Source organism: Moschus berezovskii, chromosome 13 (genome assembly GCF_049115385.1).
Source record: "Moschus berezovskii isolate FMDL1 chromosome 13, NW_MosBer_1.0, whole genome shotgun sequence".
Taxonomy (NCBI): domain Eukaryota; kingdom Metazoa; phylum Chordata; class Mammalia; order Artiodactyla; family Moschidae; genus Moschus; species Moschus berezovskii.
The window spans coordinates 788429-808908 of NC_142472.1; the positions used below are offsets into that span (position 1 = coordinate 788429).

The 20480-nt window shown below is 55.7% G+C and overlaps 1 protein-coding gene across 3 annotated transcripts in view; it reads right to left on the reverse strand.

Moving 5' to 3' along the window:
• Nucleotides 1-20480, reverse strand: part of ATP11A (ATPase phospholipid transporting 11A) — a 103868-nt gene that overhangs the window by 40206 nt on the left and 43182 nt on the right. For all 3 annotated transcript variants that reach the window (XM_055426731.2, XM_055426728.2, XM_055426729.2), the window contains exons 2-10: nt 14301-14423; nt 10715-10804; nt 9716-9796; nt 8490-8597; nt 6366-6494; nt 4474-4577; nt 4019-4069; nt 872-936; nt 135-216 (exon numbers count right to left, since the gene is read on the reverse strand). In XM_055426731.2, coding sequence (XP_055282706.1) covers nt 135-216; nt 872-936; nt 4019-4069; nt 4474-4577; nt 6366-6494; nt 8490-8597; nt 9716-9796; nt 10715-10804; nt 14301-14423 — 833 coding nt within the window. The remainder of the gene's footprint in view (nt 1-134; nt 217-871; nt 937-4018; nt 4070-4473; nt 4578-6365; nt 6495-8489; nt 8598-9715; nt 9797-10714; nt 10805-14300; nt 14424-20480) is intronic.

Consider the following 20480-nt stretch of genomic DNA (forward strand, 5'->3'; position numbering starts at 1 on the left):
ACGATTTCACAACTGCCGGGGTTTGCGACAGTGGAAGGCACGGATTTTTTACGTGATTCAGATGAGATCGGGCGTGTTAGGGTGGTATGTGTAGGCTTTTTACGCGCTTCAATCCACGGGATGTACGAGCTTACTTCTCCACAGCAGACCGCTTCTGGGACTTGGACTGATAGTTCAGTGCCATCTTGGTTTCCATGCCCGTGTAAATCGCAACACCTGCAAAGCAGACAGTGGATGACGGAGCAGCAGCACAGCTGAGCCTGTCTCCCTCGACACGGCCAGGCCCGCGCGGAGAGGCACAGATGGGGTTCCGGGCAAAACGACTCACACCTTACATTTTTCCAGGCCAGCTAGCTCCGCATAAAAAGTCATGCAAAAAGATTCTTTAGACCAAAGACTTTTTTTTCCTGCATGCATAGAGAGCAATCTGTACTTTTTTTAAAAAAAAAAAAAAGTTCAGATTTTAGTAATTTGGGTTTCCCAACAATAGGACACACTTGTGTATCAGCTGTTTCAGTTAAAACATAAAAATTAACCCAGTGGAAATGGAAGCTACTAACAAAGAAACTCAGCCATTAGAAGAATTTCCTGCAGAACCGTAGTGTGTGAATTCTTTCAGAGGCGTGACTTCGTGTTTGAGTCACAAACTCAGGCACTTGGTCTGCAGGCAGCGCCCTGACACGCCCCTGCTGTGGACTGAGGTCGTGCGCGGAGACTGGTTTTCTTAGTGAGGACAGTTTTCGCCACCATAAACCCACAGCACCTCAAAGCACAAAGAGGCACTTTCAGGGCACCTCCACGGACTTTAACTGCTGACGGTGTCCTTAGTTTTAGAAGCTATTATTAATAATTCACTAATTAAAACATTTACCGAAGATTTTCTCGGTGTTCTTTAGCGTGGCTCCTCTAAGAAGCAGGTTTTCCGATCCTAATGGCCTGCAAAGAGAAGGACGACCAGAAAGAGGACAATGGAGAAGCGGCTCAATGGCTCAGCACTGCATTTCAGGAGGAAATCATTTCAGCGGAGATCCGCTTGTACCTGGACTATGAACTCTAGCCGAGTCCCAGGAAAGGCAGGCACCCTTTCCCTGGGGACAGTAAGAACCGTCTGCTGGGAGATTCCCACAGAGTCAGCTCCATCAGGGCCCCAGCCCCACTGGGCGGCCCCCAAGGCTTTGACTCCACTCCATTAGAGACAGCGAGGGCCTCACCACCAGCAGCACCAGGGCCCCTCCAGAAGTACCACCCCACAGACCAGGTCGGAAACCCGCCCCAGCAAGCTTCACATCCGAGGCTGGCTGCGCTGGGTATGCCAAGTGGTGCCCGCGACTCACTGAGCTGTTTCTAGCACATCCTGGGGGAGTTTCACACATATGAACACAGTCTGGCTTTCAGAGAGGCGCTGGGGGCCCAGTGACACACCCACGAGCACACAGCCAAGCCCCAGGCCCTGGACGCAGCTGGCCTGTGAGTCTGCAGTGACCCGCGCACTGCTGTGCCCGGGCAGATGCAGCAACCAAGGAAGTTAAAAACCATTCGTGTGAAAACAAGCACTTGGGACTCAACAGTGACCAACAGACAAACTCTCTGCCTTTAGGGGTTCGGGGGCCAGTGGTCCCCCCTGTTGACCGAGTAATCATTTCTTCTCATTTCCCAACAGCAGAAGCGGGATAAGACGCAGAGTCAGAATCACTAACTTTGCCATCTACAATATCATCCTGCTTTTCTTTAGGAGAGTAAGGGGTTTGGGGTAAAGGGAAATTTGCTAAAGTCTGCTTTTCATTCAATCAGCATTCGATTTCCTTTTACCAAGGGAGGCTGAGGGCTCACTGAACGTTATAAACTTAAATGCGTCCTGTGCACTCAGCTGACCCGGCCCAGGACCACATCAGGGTGAAGACAAGACAGAGGGACTGCCTGGCGGGGCGCGCTGGCTGGGACTCCTGACCTGAGGGGTCTGCCCAGGGCTGTCTGTGGTCCAGGGCGTGGCCCCCAGCCCGACAGCCACAGATGCTGCCCGTTTCTGTACAAGTGCTGTCAGCCTCTGTCGGCAAACACGGCAGCTCACGTCCAACGTGTTTACGGAAACAAATGGCCCTTTATACGGCGTCTCTGTGGAGTCTAAAAATAACTTACTTTGAAAAGTACTTTGCTCCTAGTTTGGACAGGAGGATGAAGAAACATCACTCTGAAAGGATCCAGAACTTGGATACACAATTCACATCTGTCCACACCACGAATTTATAAACATCTTTAAACATCCAAATATTAAAAGTCTACTGACTTTAGTATAAATACTAAGAAAAGCGAAACTAGAATAAGAATGAAAAGAGGGTAACAGTAACTCTCTCTCAAGAGAGAGCCGTCAACTCTGTACAAATATCAAAAAGGAAAGCCTGCAGCGCTGACTTCTCCAGGTTCACCCACTGGTGCTATGGTGCCAGCTGAATCTATCCACCCTCCTTCAAATACAAATTAATCTTCACGAGGCATAGGAATCCAGGTTGTTTCTCCTCACTAACCAGTCATTCACTTTTAGAACAATGTGTCTTTAAGAAAGACCAAGGCAAGGCCTCCACAGGTTCTGGAAAGCACTTGCTAAAGAATGGCGATAAAAACATGCTAAGAGGGTGCCAACTGCTCCCTTAAAACAGGTAATTCCTGGAGCCCCGCAAGGAGAGAAACCCCGCAACTGCTTATTTGACACTGATGTCCATTTTCTTCTCTACCTCTGGGCCAGTGTTTTCTTTAACATACATGGTAACACCGGGGCACTGGCAATCTGGAGACGGTTTGAATTAGAAGAAAAGTAATTTCTCTGACCAGCAGGGTTTGTGGAAAAGGAGCGACTTCAAAGGCAGTCCCCTCAGTGTAGACCTCGAGACCTCGCGTGGGTAAAACGTCCCCAGGCCTGGGAAGCGGAGGCCGCAGAGCCCACACCCGGGCTGAGCAGGGTCTGAGGCCTCGGGGCTGAGTCAGCTCGCAGCCGCCAGCGGTCTGGCTGTGGACGCCCACCTGGGACCTGTGCTGGTCACTGCGCGGGACCTGCAGCAGGTTCCCCACCCCTGGTGGCCATGAACCTGGAACCGGCCCTTGGGAGGCACATTCCCAACGTCCAGGGCAAGAAGGTGCCTGGTGATGACCTTGAGCAGATTCACGGAGCCGATCCGACGGCCTCCAAATCAGAAGCCATTCGGCCTCACAGTCTGTTCAGCTATGGAAGGCGTTTCTAATGGGGAACCACACCCTCCCCATCGCCTGCTTGGGGAGGGGGGCTCCTGCCCTGCCCGGCTGTGACGGGGCCCTCAGCAGACTTTCGGGAGAATGTTCTCCACAGCGTCGTCCACACGTCCAGACGTATGCACCAGAGAAACCAGCCAAGGGACACAGCCCAGACCAGTCAGGCGGGACTCCCCTCAAACCAGCCACGGGACACAGTCAGACTCTAGTCAGACAGGACCCCCTCAAACCAGCCAAGGAACAGAGCCCAGACCAGTCAGGCGGGACTCCCCTCAAACAAGCCGAGGGTCAGAGCCCAGAGTCTGGTCAGACAGGACCCCCTCAAACCAGCCGAGGGACACAGGCCAGACTCTAGTCAGACAGGACCCCCTCAAACCAGCCGAGGGTCAGAGCCCAGAGTCTAGTCAGACAGGACTCCCCACAAACCAGCCAAGGGTCAGAGCCCAGACTCCAGTCAGAAAGGACTCCCCTCAAACCAGCCACGGGACACAGGCCAGACTCTAGTCAGAAAGGACCCCCTCAAACCAGCCACGGGACAGAGCCCAGACTCTAGTCAGACAGGACCCGCCTCAAACCAGCCGAGGGTCAGAGCCCAGACTCTAGTCAGACAGGACCCCCCTCAAACCAGCCGAGGGTCAGAGCCCAGACTCCAGTTAGACAGGATCCCCTCAAACCCACTGGACAGCGACCACAAACAGCTCTCATCAGGAAAAGAACTACGTTTAACTGAACGATAGAGATGAAACCCCCCAGCGTTCAGAAGAAGCAGAGAACTCACCTCACCACAGGGTCATTTTGATCGTTGTAAACATTTATGCGGCCGACGAACCTGTGGGTGGGAGGGTCAGGTCACTGCCAGGGCGGTCGGAGGGCAGGAAGAACAGGGCCTGAGACCCTGGCCCCTGGATGCCCCCCGTACCTCCTGCTCTGGGAAGGGCTGAGGTCCTCCTGGAAACACAGGGGTGGGAGGCTCAGCCACGCTTCTTCCCCACCCCGCTTTCACTTGCCCTAATTAGCCCACGACTTAAATGACGTTCCTTAAAATCACTTCCTCAAAGCACAGAAAATTCATTTTTATTCAACACATTTAGTTCCACGAAGCCTTCTCAAGTATCTGTACAGAGAGCTACAGACTGGAAGGGGACTGGACTTCCACGGCGATGCGCACACACACCCACCCTCAACCAGCGAGGAGCCGGGCCCTGGGGGACCCCGGGGAGGAGGCCGGCTTACTTGTAGAGGTCGGGCTGGGGCTGCTCGCACTCGATGGTCGCGTGGAGACTGCCGATGTCTTCCTCCGAATGGAAGCCCTTTGTGTCCTGAACTGCATAATGAGTCTGCAGGCGGACAGGACATGGGCAGTCGCAGCCCAAACGCGCAACACAATCCCCCCGCAGTGGGAGCCCCCCGTCTTGGGGCAGCCCCGGTGCTTAAGCGTTTATGCACGTAAATAAGCCTGAGTGCAAAGACTGGTTACCACACGGGACAGAGTCTGCAGACGTAAAACGGTTACAAGACTGTAGGTACCGCTGTGCGTGGTTCCTGCATCTAAGAGGTGCCAGCAGAGTGTCCTTAGCCAGTGTCTTCAACTAACCCACTTCTCCTCCAAAAGCAGACATTCGGGTTCATCTGTCCAGACCAGAGGCTGTGGCCCCAGCCCTGCTCCAGAGTTTCCAAGGCTGACGGTCTGGGTGGCACCCGAGAACCATGTTTCTAAGCAGATCCCAGGGCTGCTGGTCCTGCTGGTCTGGAACCCCATTTTGCAAAGATGGGCCCTGAGGGTGCCAGGCATGGTGGACAAGTGGGCCGGCCATGGGAGGACGCTGTATCCTCCACAACCCTGACGAGTAAGCTCGGGCAAGCGACCTTTCAAGTGAGGATTCAGAATGACGGGGGCGCCATCACAGCATCCGGCTAACGTGTGAGGGCTCCAGTGCATCCTGCACTGGGGAGCTTCTAACTTTCCTCTCAAGAACTCTGTCCACATCTGATGGACAGGAGAGCTCCGCAGGTGTGGCTAGCGCAGGGCCCCTCCTCTACTCTTGAGGAGACGGCTCCAGTGCGTTGAGCCCGGGAGCCCAAACACACAGACATCTGCCACGGGCCATGTGTGGACGGGTGTGGCTTCACCCTGACCATAGAGATGCACCGGATGCTCGCGGCATCCGCTCCCGGGAAGGGTGGCCGCGTCTGGGCAGGAACGTCCCCCTGTGGGTGGGGGTGTGGATGGCAGCCCACCGCCCGCGGTCGGGTGTGGACGGCTCGCCTGGGCTGGGGAGGAACAGACACAACCCCTCAAGCTCTGACAGCCACTGAACACCGAGCACCCTCCCCCAAAACTGCTCTCTGTATAGACGACTGTGCCAGAAGGCTCCCTCCCCTGGGATTCGGGATGTAGAAAACGTGAGAGTGAGTGTAGAAACCCCGTGGGCTTCACGTGATGAGGCTGTGGTCATCCACGGAGGAGGGGCAGGGTGCCCTTCAGGGCCTGCCCCTCGGGGAAGCTCCTGTGTCCATGGGAGCCAGAGCCTCAGAAATGCTGGACCCATAGGCCAGGGTCACTTTCATAAACTCCCTGCAAGCATCCGTGTTTTCAAAACAGTGAAATCCTTAAAATTAATAGCGATGTGCTTTTCATTTGTGATCATTAATTAAAATTTTTTAGTACCAGCTGCCAGTACAGAACTCCACACTGAGTGTAAGAAATGAATCATAATTTCTGAAAATCCTTACTAAGATATTTTAACAAAAAGACTCACTGAAGTATCAGTTGGGCAAAATCTAGACTCACTTTTCACACAATCCCAGTCTGGTGAAGTCACTGATTTTGACAGGTAAAACGAAAACCTCCAAATTCTAACGATCTCTTCCTTACACCCCTAACTGGGTGGCCTCGCTAAACAGCAGCTAAAAAGGAACACGGACTTGCTTCTGCTACCGGGAGAGGCTGAGGGTTAGGGCGCTGGGGTGGGAAGAAGAGAGCGGGGATTGAGGCGACGTGAACGAGCGGAAATAGTGCCTGGTCTCCCTGAACGCAGGGCCTCACTCCCCGGGGAGCTTCCGGCCACAGGAGCACAGCTCTTGGGGGAAGGAGGGGTCCCACAGGCAGAGAACAGGCACGTTACTTTGTGGCTGGACTCCCCGTCCAGGCTGGCGGTGGTCACGTGGCAGGTCCCGTCCGCACGGCTGCTGGACAGGAAGATCAGGTCACAGGGGAAGGTCTCGTCCTCCTTGACCATGACGACGTCCCCGACCTGTGGGACACATGACAGACGGCGCTGTGAACCGAAACCGCCCTCTGGGCGGGGGCTCCCATGGGCGCCATCACAGCGTCACTGGCAGGAAAGCATTGGATGTTAATGAGGCTGAGAAGGGTCGCTCCCGGAGCATGTGGCCCAAACCCAGGAGAGACCAGGGAGGTCGACGCACCACTGGACGCTTAGACCCTGGACGCTGCACAGGGCATGATGACAGAATATTCTGCAATATTCTATTTTGCAATGATAGAAATATTTTACAATATTTGAACTCCATCCAGGAGGATGAGGTGAGCGGTCACCCCATGGGCGTGAAGCCTAGGATGAAGAGGACTGTGGTTCCAGCAGAAGACTGGCACAGACCATCGCGGCAGAATGGGCTTAATGGGTCTTGGACAAAAGTACAAAAGTCAGTCGATGGAGGAGGGACAGCCTTCCCAACAGACAAGGCTGGCGCGCTCGGGCAGTCCCGGGCAAAAAGGACTTTCACGTAGAAAGTAACACAAAATCGACAAGGAACTTAATCTAAAGCTATAAAAACTTAAGGGGAAAAAAAAAAAACAACAGGAGAAAGTCTTTGGCCACCGGGCCTTGGCAAAGAGTTCTTAACACTAAAAACACCATCCATATAAGGAAAAGTCAGTGAACTGGACTTCATCAAAATGAAGAGCTTCTGCTTAGTGAAATACCCCACTGAGGTATTTCTGGCAGAAGACTAGCGTCTAGAATAACTCTCAACATTCCACAGCGAAAACCCTCAGTGAACCACGCACAAAGCGGGCAAGGGCCACAAATCCTAAACCAGGCCATCCTAAAGGAAATGAACCCTGAACATTCACTGGAAGGACTGATGCTAAAAAAAAAGCTCCAGTACTTTGGCCCCTGATGTGAAGAGTTGACTCACTGGAAAAGAGTCTGATGCTGGGAGGGATTGTGGGCGGGAGGAGAAGGGGATGACAGAGAATGAGATGGCTGGATGGCATTACCGACTCGATGGACATGAGTTTGAGCGAACTCCGGGAGTTGGTGATGGACAGGGAGGCCTGGCGTGCTGTGATTCATGGGGTCACAGAGAGTTGGACACGACTGAGCGACTGAACTGAACTGAACTGAATGACACACCAGAGAAAAAGAAGTTTGGGCAGAAGGAACGGCTGCTGAGCCAGTGAAGGACCGGGGAGCTTGGGGTGCTGCAGTCCATGGGATCATGAGGAGCTGGACGGGACTTAGGGACTGAACAAAAACAACAGCAGCACAAACAGATGTCTCACGAACAAGATGCCCTGAAGGCAAACGGACGGACATGAGATGCTCGCCAGCCACCAGGGAGGCGCACACTTAAACTACACGGAGAATCAGGGCCACGGAGATGGGAAACTGACAACACCCAACGCTGCTGGGGCCGCTGAGACAGAGCTGGAGGGAACACACAGCAGGGCCGACTCTCCGGGAAACGGCTGGGCGGTGCCGTCTCAACCAAGATGGGGTTTCCCATGACGACCCAGCAACTGAACTCCTGACTTTTATACCAGAGGAGTGGAAACTATATTCACATAAACAACCTCCACACAGATGCTCACAGCAGCTTTATCTGTCATGGCCCCGACCTGGAGAAACAGCTCCACCCCGGTCCACCCCCCACGGACTCTGCAAGGAGAGAAAGGTGTCCAGATGCCCAACCTGGGTGAGCCCCGGGGGAACTCGACTGTGAGAGGAAACCCAGTCCGGCAGGTACAGGCTGCGTGACTTCACCTACGTAAAGACACGTCCCGGAGGTGAACCCACCTACCGGTCAGGTCGCTGAGACCCTAAACCTGCTCTACAGTCAATTCCAGCTTTAAAACTTGACCTACAGAAGAGAGAGGTTGAAAACTGGTCAGAGCTCGCCTGAGGGAGCAGTCCTTGGGGAAGAGGGCGGTCTGCACCCAGCGACTAAAGCAACCACAGACAGAAGTTCTGCCAAAAGGACAGCCGCGGGCCGCGGGCACTCACCCGGAGCTTCCGGCTCTGCTTCCGCACCAGCCGGCCGTGCTGCACGCAGTGCACGGAGCACTGATTCACGGCGCTGTCAGCCTTGTGGCGCAGCCAGTCCTCGTAGCCCTGCCAGGACCCAGGAGACGCCTGTGAGCCCCCAGCCTGCTCTGGCCGGGCGGCAGCGCTCAAGGGCTGCTCTGTGCCCCGGCGGAGGCCGCGTGGCGGTCCCCGGGGAAGGGGCTCTCCACACGGAGAGGGGACAGGACGCCCAGCAGGGCTGGGGGGCACCCGGGCGAGGAGCGGGCGGCCCCGGAGCTGGGGCTCGGCCCAGAGGACCGCAGAGCAACATGCAGGCAGGGGGCTGGCAGAAACCCTGAGAGCCAGGAGGTCCTGGAAGGGCACAGCCCCGAATCCTCCACCTCCTCAAGCCCTTTGGGGCTGCTGGCCCATCGCCCCGGGTGGAGCCAGGGCCCCCACCCGCTTGGCACCGCGTCCTGGCTAAGGTTGTGGGAAGGTCTCATCCCCGGGAGCCGTGGCCACCACCCTCTGCTGGGCACCTGCACGGCCCCCACCCCCAGGATCCACGGCCGCAGGGCAGGATGCTCCAGGGCACCCCCTTAGGAACCGGGACGCCTCCCGCACCGCGTCCAGGGTGCTCTCAGGAGGGCTATGTGCTCTTTCAGTTTCGATGGCACCATGGCCTCGGGGCAGAGCCTGCTCAGGCCAGGACTGGGGCCTGTCCCTCAGGGGCTCACACAGGGTGTGCCAAGTGCACAAAGCAGGCTCCACCTGTGACATGGGTCCCGGTATGCTTGTCCTCATCAGACACCCCACACGGTCCCCAAGATGGCCCGACATGCCCCATCAGCGTGAGTGGATGCCTGCACGACCACAGTCTCATTCCATCCGCTCTCAGACTTCGCATTCAAGGCCAATTTCAGTGGCAACACGTCAAATCATGTTGTCGTTCAACTCAGGGGCCACCTTCAGGCAGTGCAACGTGAGAACGACAGGCTCCTCCTTGGACTCTCAGGGCAGCAAATGAGCACTAAATTATACAACCTCCCCTGTTTTAACTCAAGAATCCATCTAAACCAGTTACAAACGTGAACTTGTAGAGGTGAGCCGAACGCCCCGTGACCTGGCTGAAACAAGCCAGGAGACTCTGCCTTGATGACAGGCGACCCCCGCAGCAGACCCCCTGTGGGACCCTCCTCCTCTCCACCTGCATCTCCAAAGCTCACCTGCTTGATGGCTGTGACCGTGATGACGAAGAACAGTGGGAGACCGCTGGTCACCGGACTCGTGGGTGTATCGATAATCAGCTGCAGGGAACGGAGGGTGGCTGAGTCAGCTTCAGAAACCCTTCTGAGGGGCTTTAGATGGACTGGTTGGCCCTGGACGCCTCCTAGCATCCACTTGACTCACGTTAGCTCACTTGGCTGTGACCCCACTCTATCCCACCACTGGAGATAAATTGTATACGAGGTGAACCATCCCAGTTTACTACAAAACTGAGGGCCGTTCTCCTTATTACGGGGTGCGTCAGCAGCAGCAAAGGCTAACTCCAGCGCACGTGCTGGTTCCATTCACCGTCCGCTTCTGGAGCTGCACCTTAACTGCGTCATTTGCACAAACTGCTGCGGGGGATCTTTTAAGGTCCTTCCACTGTATTCTGTCTGACTGAGACAAGTTAGGCTGCCGATCTGAAAGCACACCTGACCTGTTTCCTAATCCACGCCTCACCGTGGCTTCCACTTGCTTTTTTTAAACTGTCTTCCTTTCAATGTTTTTTTTAGGAGCATCCGCATGATTCAGGGAGATAGTGAAGGACAGGGAAGCCTCACGTGCTACGGTTCACGGGGTCGCAAAGAGTTGGACACGACCTAGTGACTGAACATCAACAACATCGTGACTGGGGAGTGGATAAGTGGAATAACGTGGAGCTTAGCGAATAAGTCCCCCTAAAGGTTAGGAAGCTCCTGGCCTCCCATCAGGATTGGAGGATGAGGGCAGAAGGCAGCCGGACCAGCTCACACGCACGGGGCTCACACCCATGTTCTAGTGAGCAGGTCTCTCTGAACCAGCGCGCTTGTCCTTGAAGAAAGCAGGTGACGGGTCTGCAGATAAAGGGGCACCAAGTCCGTGCTCCTCTTTATCAGCAAACCAGTCAATCATCCAAGAATAAATGCCACTTATTTATATTTACATTTGGGGCAACAGGAAGAGATGACCAGCCTTACCTGTACCAGAAATATGATAAGAAAATAAAAGTTGGCTATTCTTCTGAATTGTTCAAATAAGTTCTTGGGTATGAAGTTCCAAAGTGTGTACTGTAGAAAAGAAACACAGAACGGAGTCATTGCGATCACACTTGACGCTGTGCAGTGCTATCCCGCCACAGGACAGGCAGCCCTGGATTTCAGAGTAAAACATGACTGGGTTTTGATACAAAATAAAGCTGAGAGTGTCTGTGGACATTTCATCAACTTGTTGACCATACAGAGTAACTGCCAACACAGAACACGGACTCCAAAGCTGCGTATTTGAGTTACCCAGCCCCAGATAACTCAAGGTAATACAAGGTAGCTTAAGAAGAGTTTCACTGCTAAAATGTCTGAGTTCTACCCTTTCTGCCTATAAAGTGATTAAAAGAGCAGTGTGTGCCAAGGAATTCTCTGATGGTCCAGCGGTTAGGACTTGGAGCTTTCACTGCAGGGAGCGTGGGGTTCAATCCCTGGCCAGAGAGCAAAGATCCCACATGCCACACAGTGAGATCAAAAGAAAAAATAAAAGAATAGCGTGTGCCTTAAAGGAATGCGGTGAAGACTGAAGATCTGGCTCAAACTGGTCTCAGAAATGTCAGAGTCGTTGAGGTTCTATAACTTGAGAAAAAGCACAAACCAATCTTTGTAAGTGTTTGAGAAAGACGTATTTTGTCTTAAGTGGGTCATAAGGAGGGCTCCCCTGGTGGCTCAGCTGGTAACGAATCTGCCTGCAATGCAAGAGATCCTGGTTTGATTCCTGGGTCGGGAAGATCCCCTGGAGAAGGGATAGGCTACCCACTTCAGTATTCTTGGGCATAGGAAATTACTTTTCACTAACTTTAAAAAGGAGTTATTCAAAGAAATGTAAGATATGTCACACCACAGCATTTCTGTCTCATTTCTGTGATTCCGTGACCAACCTAGAATGATCTTTCAGTCTTTACATGCTCCCTTCCAAGAGGTCCCGATCCCAAAGTGGGATTGTCTTCAAGCCCCATCCGATGAAGCCCACCCTGTCTCCAGGACCCAGACCAGCATACTCACCACCCAGGAAGTCAGAATATGTCCCCACCTCTAACAAACTACTCAGTGCAAAGTCACATTAGCGGGAAGAGTTCCTACTCAAAACCCCATCTTTTATCTGCTGAAATATTTATAGATGGAAGTTGCACATCGTTTAGAATTCGCTTCGAATTGGTCTCAAGGTAGAAAAGCATCACACAGACGAACACACTGGGTGGCCTGCTGAGGAGTGCAGATGGCGGGAGGTCGGGCACAGACGTTTGCTACCCTTCTCCCCTTCTCCTACACGTCTGCAAGTCTCCACATTAGAAAGCGCCATGCATTTATCACAGACAGCCATCTTCTACCACCCTTCCAGACATGCAGATCAGTCTTAATCTATTTTAATGCTCCTATTTCAGGATGCCCTTTCCGTTTCCTAAATCCTCATCCACCAGGGAACCACACAGATCTGGAATTTAAAACCACCTAAATGATTACTTTATTCCTACCGGGTGTAGGAGGCCTGTGCTGCAGCTTAGACATTATGTTGTGTAATCCACATACTTTACGGAATAAATGACCACCACAAATTATTACTGCTGATTATCAGTAATATGGTGGGAAAAGGGTTGTTAACCTCTGACAATGTACAGCATGAAAACTGAAAATCAGGAAAGACAGTTTAAGCAGTCAGGACTGCACTGATCATCAGTCCTGTGTGGATAAAATAAAGTGAGGTCTTTACTGCACACAGGAGAGCTGGCAGATGGACAGCAGAGGGCCAGCTGCACACTTGTGGTCTCTGCTGAGCTGAAATGATCTAAATACTTGCTCAGACACTTGGGCTACAAGACAAGGTAATACTTTGTGTAACAGGTACAGTGTAGCACTCTGACCTGCATCCGGCTGCCAGGTCCTGCCTTCCACTGATACCATCAGTAGGACAGAACCTAACACCGGGGCCCTTGGTACTGAGCCCCAGAGCAGGACAGCACAGAACAAAGCATGTATTTCTTGCTGCGCTGGAGCTGAGATGTCTGAGGCAGGCGGAGCATCGCTTTCCCATCAGAGAACTCAGGGAGCGATGAGTCCAGAGCAAGATCCCCGCCTCATGTCCCCTTCACACCGCAGTCCAGGCGTGCATCCGCTCCAGGCGTGTGTCGTCAGCCCCGAGCTGGCCCTGGCCGCTCTCGTCCCCGCTGGGTTCCGTCCTCACTGTGGGCTCCCCTCCTGGGTTCCGTCCTCACCGAGGGCTCCCCCCCGGGTTCCGTCCTCACCGTGGGCTCCCCTCCTGGGTTCCGTCCTCACCGAGGGCTCCCCCCCGGGTTCCGTCCTCACCGTGGGCTCCCCTCCTGGGTTCCGTCCTCACTGTGGGCTCCCCTCCTGGGTTCTGTCCTCACCGTGGGCTGGAGGGGGCCCAGGCACAGAGAAGCAGCCCCGACTGGCTGCCCCCTCCTCATGTAGTGCCAGGGAGACAGGGGAGGCCCGGTGCCACTCTGCTTCGCCGGCCGCAGAGAGGAAACCCAGAGTGTCCGGAAAGCGGCGAGGCTGTGGCCATTTGTACCTCGCAGGACTCTGGCACAGGTGCACTCGGGTGCCCTAAAACACACGATCTCCCGGGAAGGCAAGCCCGGAGGTCTCAAGGAGTTCAGTCTTCTGTACGGTGGGGAGAGACCGCACAGCCTGAGCTGGATGTTTAATTCTGCGGCGAGTGAGGGCAGAGCTGGGAGCCACACTGTGTGCCCAAAAGCACCATGTTGTGAACTGGTGATGTCTCATTGTCCTCTGAGTCTGGTGCAGGGGGGCAGGTGGCTGAGGCTCGAGAAGGCCCTGGCTGGGAGGCTCGGTGTGAGGTCAGAATCAAAGGGAAGGGATCACGCATTTGGGGTCATTTCTTACTTTTCCTCCTTCTACTGTGTTCTGCTCAAAAGGGAACAGAACGTGGATCAAACACTGATCACCAATAACAGATCAGGCTGGGAGTTTAACTTAGAGAGCACAGGCGTTTGTGCACTTGAGGAATCACTGTTGACAGTCTTTTAAGGTAGAAATGTTTTCTTTCCAAGAAAACATAGATACACAAACATATTCTCCAAACTTGTTTGTAAATTTATTTCTTATAAGCTAAGCTGTATTTTCTGCATCCTGAGCTGTTTTAAATGAAAATGATCGTGTGTCTAGCCTTCAGCATCACCCAGTCTAAATCCACAGACATCCACCGCTATGGACTCAGGTCCCAAGTCCCCGTCCAAGGGCCTCCTCTGGACCAAGACCAACCAGCACCTGGGGTCACAGGCTGGTGGCACTGGCGACCCCTGTGCCGTCTGTTCTGCAGAGGAGGGCGCTCTAGCCTGGCGTGTGCCTGGCAGGCAGCCAGACAGCTGGTAAGTGTCGCCGGGAGGATCTGAACCCTAGACTTCAAACCTGACACTTAAACATGACACAGAAGGGAAGTGAGGAGGAAGTGTTTTGGGGGGTGATCGTGGGGTGATGAGCGTGAAGCCTGGCTATTCAGGGGCGGGTGAGCTGCGTGGGGGAGTCCCGGGCGGACACTCACCTTGGAGGAGACGATCCTGTTGTCCGGATACCTCTGGGGAATGTAGGCCTCAGCGCCCGGCGGGGGCTCCCGGTGGCCCACGTAGACAGTCCGGCTGTCCACCCAGTCCTCCTCCCCGGCACACTGTGGGCGGGAAACAGAGCCGTCAGTGTGGGCGGGGCCCGGGGGGCAGGGTCTTCTGGGGTCGGCTTTGATGCCGGTCTGTGTGGGGGCCGGGGAGGGCCGGACCCGCTCCCCACCTCCACCACTGCCCCCATCACAGCGCCCTGGGCCCTTCAGGAACCTGTGCTTCCCCCCCAAGCTCTTCAGGAAGTGCCGCCTGCACCCCCTGGGGGTTGCGGGGGCCTTCACGGCAGACAGTCAGTGGAGACGGCAGGGCGGGCGACAGCAAGGCCCTGAGGCTCCCAAAGAGAAGAGACAGCAAGCGGCATCTGGGGAAAGGCCTCTAAAGAGGAGAATGTGAAACCGTGAGCTCGGGCCAGAGGGCCTCTAGGCCTCTGCACAATCTCATGGACAAGGCTTGCTGCGACGCAGACGACCTGCGTCTGACCCATCTCTGCATTATTCCAAGTGCTGTGCCCCAGACGCTCAGGGAACACCACCGCCCAGGAGAGCCTTCGAAGAACACTCAGCTGGACTGAGTGCTGTCAGCCCTGAGAGCCTGGGATGCTGCAGCCACAGGCAAGAGGCTACGGTGCAGCCTTGGGTGGCCGGGCGGGGCCTGGACCCCCAGACAGGGAGCCCCAGCTCAGGGCGGGGCCTGGACCCCCAGACAGGGAGCCCCAGCTCAGGGCGGGGCCTGGACCCCCAGACAGGGAGCCCCAGCTCAGGGCGGGGCCTGAACCCCCAGACAGGGAGCCCCAGCTCAGGGCGGGGCCTGGACCCCCAGACAGGGAGCCCCAGCTCAGGGCGGGGCCTGGACCCCCAGACAGGGAGCCCCAGCTCAGGGCGGGGCCTGGACCCCCAGACAGGGAGCCCCAGCTCAGGGCGGGGCCTGGACCCCCAGACAGGGAGCCCAGCTCAGGGCTCTGCCCCCCTCCCCAGACAGGGAGCCCCAGCTCAAGGCTCTGCCCGCTTCCCCCAGACAGGGAGTCCCAGCTCAGAAGGAGCCTGCAGGGAGCAAGTCAGAAGGAGGTTCCTCAAGGCCAGTTCACTCCCTGGGCACTGGCCAGTTTTAGTGTGATCACTGGACGCCTCGAATACAGCTCCTTGGTGCTGCCCTAACTGTACAGGTCAGGGCACAATTCCTGCTCATGGAACGAGGTCGGGAAGCAAGCCCAGCACACCCAGCAGGAGGACTTGCTCCCTGCAACACAAGCTCCTGCGGGAGGAGCCTGGTACTGACCGACTCAGCCCCGTACGAGAGAGCGAGCCCTGGTACTGGCCCCTGAGGAGAGAAACAGGAGCGACAGCCCCCAGGGGCCCCTGGCAGCTCCCTAAGTCCCTGAACAGGTCACAGCGCGAGGGACAGGGTGACGTCAGGGCCCTCGTGCTCGACAGTCAGGCTGCAGCGGTGCCCACTGAGGTGACAGCGGCCGAAGAGCCTCCAGAGGCACAAACGTGCAAGCCCTAAGCGGGTTAAACTCAGCTCAGAAGGCAGAGAGAAGACAGCAGAGGGGACGCCGGGAGCACCTGTACGCCGCGGTTCTGCGCGCGCTGCCTGCCGTCGTGCCGCCCTGGTGCATGCAGACAGCTGTGCGCCTGGACAGGCCACGCAGTGTCTCTGTGTCCAGCCTGCCGGAAGTAATGCGAAGGGACTCTGGGTCTCTGCAGGCTCAGCAATGAAAAGAGACTTGGCCGCTTAAGCAATTTCTTAACCCCACCTGTTGTAAACCAAACAGTAACCACAGTGTCCAGGCGACGTACTCCAGAGGAAGTCAGACCACACGAAGCTCTAAGATGAGTCACGGCTGATCACGGAACCTCCCGGGGCAGGGCAACAGGTCAGCGGCAGGAGGGAGCGGGGCCTGATGCTAAGGCGTCCGACGTCTAGTTTCACAACATGCAGCGTGAGGAACAGGCGGCTATCGACAGTTTTTTAAAGTGAACTCCTAGAACTAGGCCCAGGCGAGATCATCTTCCGCAGAAGTTGGTTCACACGTGGATCACTCCTAGAACTAGACCCAGGTGAGATCATCTTCCGCGGAAGTTGGTTCACACGTGGATCACTCCTAGAACTAGGCCCAGGCGAGATCATCTTCCGCAGAAGTTGGTTCACACGTGGATCACTCCTAGAACTAAGACCCAGGCGAGATCATCTTCCGTGGAAGTTGGTTCACACGTGGATCACTCCTAGAACTAACCCAGGCGAGATCCTAGAACTAACCCGGGCGAGATCATCTTCCGCAGAAGTTGGTTCACACGTGGATCACTCCTACAACTAGGCCCAGGCGAGATCATCTTCCGCGGAAGTTGGTTCACACGTGGATCACTCCTAGAACTAGGCCCAGGTGAAATTATCTTCCGCGGAAGTTGGTTCACACGTGGATCACTCCTAGAACTAACCCAGGCGAGATCATCTTCCACGGAAGTTGGTTCACACGTGGATCACTCCTAGAACTAGGCCCAGGCGAGATCATCTTCCGTGGAAGTTGGTTCACACGTGGATCACAGCAGGACCGCTCGGCCCGCGCTCTGGGCCTGCAGCCGGCCGAGAACACAGGCCCCTTCCCACCGGAGGACGGAGGGAGGTGGGTGGGATCTGGTCTCATAGATCCCCACGTTCCTGGGCAATCACAAGGCGTCCTGCCAAGACACAGGTGAACTGGAGGCCAAGGCTTCGCCTGCATGGCCCCCAGGGATGCCCCACAAGATACTTGAGAGTCATGTCTGCCGAGGGATTGGTACCTGGGATAGACCAGCCACCACAAGCAATAATAAAAAGGCAAGTAATGCAGGGGGATTTGACTGGACATTTCTCCAAGAGCTGCAACGGCCAACAGGCACATGGAAAGGTATTCAAAATCAACAGCCCTCAGGGAAATGCAGGGAACTGAGCGACTTCTCTTTCACTTTCACACATTGGAGAAGGAAATGGCAACCTACTCCAGTGTTCTTGCCTGGAGAATCCCAGGGACAGGGGAGCCTGGTCGGCTGCCATCTATGGGGTCGCACAGAGTCAGACACGACTGAAGCGACTTAGCAGCAGCAGCAGCAGCAGCAGCAGACACGGAGGACCAAACACTGGACGATCCTTGTACGTAGGATGTTGCAACAGGCAGATCCGTGGAGACGGAAACAGCACCGTGGCTGCCAGGGGCCAGGGAGGCTGCCGCTCAGGTACTGGGTTTATTCCGTGAAATGAAGACGTTTTAATATTAGATCATGGTGATGCTCCATAACTTGGTAAATGCACTAAAAACCACTGAATTAGACTTTTTGAAAAGGAAGATTTTAGGATCTAGTAATTTTGTTTCACTAAAGTGGTCCCTTAGGGTCCCCATGGGTTCCTGGGTCCCGAGCATCACCCGTCACATTTCTGAGTTGGTGCAGAGACCCTGTCCAGGGTCAGCGCAGGGAACCTCACACCTCTGAACGCAAGATGCTTTCCATTTTAGGGAACACAAGGAACATCTTTAAGGCTGGTTTTTCATTAGACAGCATTTCCTAGTGGATAAAACTGAGCTCGACAGACTTCCCAAGGAGAACAGCTAAGACTGGAGAAACTTGAAAAGAAGCGATCACAGCGACACCCTGGCTCTCTGTGCCCAGGCCGAGGAGACACCCCACTTCCAGGGCCCTCGCGGGCATCAGCACCTCATTTGCAGTGGTCAGGCTCCTACCTGGACCATGGGGCCCAGCAGTGAAGGTGCAAGGGATTCACAGACTTGCCCGGCGCAGACGCTGCCCCACCATCTCTGCCAACACGATGCTTCTGGACTCAGAACCCACCCCACTCCCGCGACCCCAAAAGTGGCTAAAGAACCAGAGGAACCAAGTGTGGGCAGCGGTCTCGCCCTCAACGACCTTGCCATTGGCCGTGTTAGGATTGGGGAGCGGCAGCCTGAGCGTTCAAGTCAGAAATCTCACAGGATGCAAGAGAGTCTGAAATTCACCGAGAATCAATCTCGGCCAGCGGCAGTCACTAATGGAAGTTTTGAATTTCAGCTGAAACAAACACAACCTATTAGCCGAATTACACGGCCGGACCGGAACGAAAGCATGTAACCTAGCCTCAATTCACCAGATCAGCTTTTGCAGAGGTGGTTCCCCACAACAGCCATTTTCAGGACAAAGCAATTGCTTGTTCCGTGGTCTGCTTTCAGCTTTAGAAGCCAACACTTCTTGTTTGATGGGTAAGGAGGCATTTCTGAACACTGGCACCTCCCACTCATGTCCCCAGCGCTCCGGCTTCTTGTGGCGAGTGCCTGGTATGGCTCTGCTGTCCACACCGCCCACACTCCACAGCACAGGGCATCCGTCCACCCAGGGAGCTTTCACCGTCCTCTGCGAACCTCCTTGGGGGCAGTGATTAAGAACACGCTCCATGAGCTGATCAGATCAGAATCCTCGGCGTGAATCACCAGCCTTCCCGGGGCCTGTGCGTGGAGTCAGACCTCCTGTGGGGAGGCCAGACCCAGATGCCCCCATCACTGAACCTGCACCCTTGGCCCCTGCGGGAGCCCTCCCCACTCCACTGACCACACTCAGTGGGAAAGACAGGCTCTTCCTTGCAAGGAAAACAGCAGCCCGCTCCAGTATTCTGGCCTGGGGAACCCCACAGACAGAGGAGCCTGGCGGGCTACAGCTCATGGGGTTGCCAAGAGTAGGACACGACTGAGCAGCAGCGTTTTTCCTCCTGAGGCAAACTCCCGGCCTCTGCGGGATGCTCAGGGGCATTTTCCTGCCGTGACGTGTCATTAACAGGAGCCTCTGGGCCACAGAAGCACCAGTGCCGTTCCGCTTCTCTTGGCAACACTGACAATCTGGAAAACAGTAAACGCCGCCAAACTAAACTGTAGTTTACTGGGTCCAGAACCAAAATTAAAATACAACTTCTAGCCACAGATGACTCTGGGCTGCCCTAGGCTTGCCCAGTTTCATAGTTACAGGCAGCAGAGCCCCGTGCTGGGGCGCGCGGCAGGAGGCAGGGAGCGGGGTGGGTGGATGGAGCACTGGCCGCCGCTCCTGGCCCTGGCGAAATGCACGGGAGCAGAGAGAGCAGCGAAGCCTGTGACAACGGTGTTTCCAGACGAGGCTGTGCATGAAGCCACTGAAATCACTCCCTGGACTTCAGTGTGAGACCGGCAGGGGTGATCATGGGGGGTTTCTGTCTGGTCTCCTGCAGTGACCCCTCGCAACGTGCATCCTCAGTGCCCGAGCAGAGATGGAGCCTCGTCCTCGGTCCTGGGGGGGTCAGCCCTCCCCACAGGGGACGCAGCTTCTAGCTGAACTCATGCACCTACGGGTCACCTGTTGCCCCCTGTCCCGTGGGGGCCACACAGGCCTGGAAAGCAGGCCGAGGTGGGTCCCCTGGATACTTGCTGGGGAGGCGGGTCACCTCTGCCTATTGAGGGGCGGCCTCTGTGCCAGGTGCAAGGGCAGTATCCCCACACTGAAGTCAGGAAACGGCCCTACAAGAAGCAACAAGTCCAGTCTAAGCTGGGGGCGGTGGGGGACAAGATGGGCCAAGTGACCAGGCGGTGAAACAAGACAGTTCTAAGAGACGAGGCTTACGCCTGCTGGAGGAAGAGCCTCAGCCTTGGGTCTCAGCGGAGAGCCCGCTCCCCCGCCCAGCCGTCTGAGGGGACCCAGCTTGGTGCAGGCCCATTGGGGAGACGAGGCTTACGCCTGCTGTGGGAAGAACCTCAGCCTTGGGTCTCAGCAGAGAGCCCGCTCCCCTGCCCAGCCATCTGAGGGGACCCAGCTTGGTGCAGGCCCATCGGGGAGACGAGGCTTACACCTGCTGGGGGAAGAACCTCAGCCTCGGGTCTCGGCGGAGAGCCCGCTCCCCCGCCCAGCCGTCTGAGGGGACCCAGCAGGCCCATCGGGGAGACTGTGATGGCTGGCTCCAGCTCCCCCGCCCGGCCATTGGCCACTGCTGCCAAGCCCTCAGCTCCTACCCTGAAGAGAAAGGGCAGGGAGTCCTGAGTCAGCGACCAGATAATTACTGCCCTGAGCTGGAGGCCAGGGCTCCCATGATCGGGAGCACAGCACAGTGACCCCATGTACCCTCGAGTT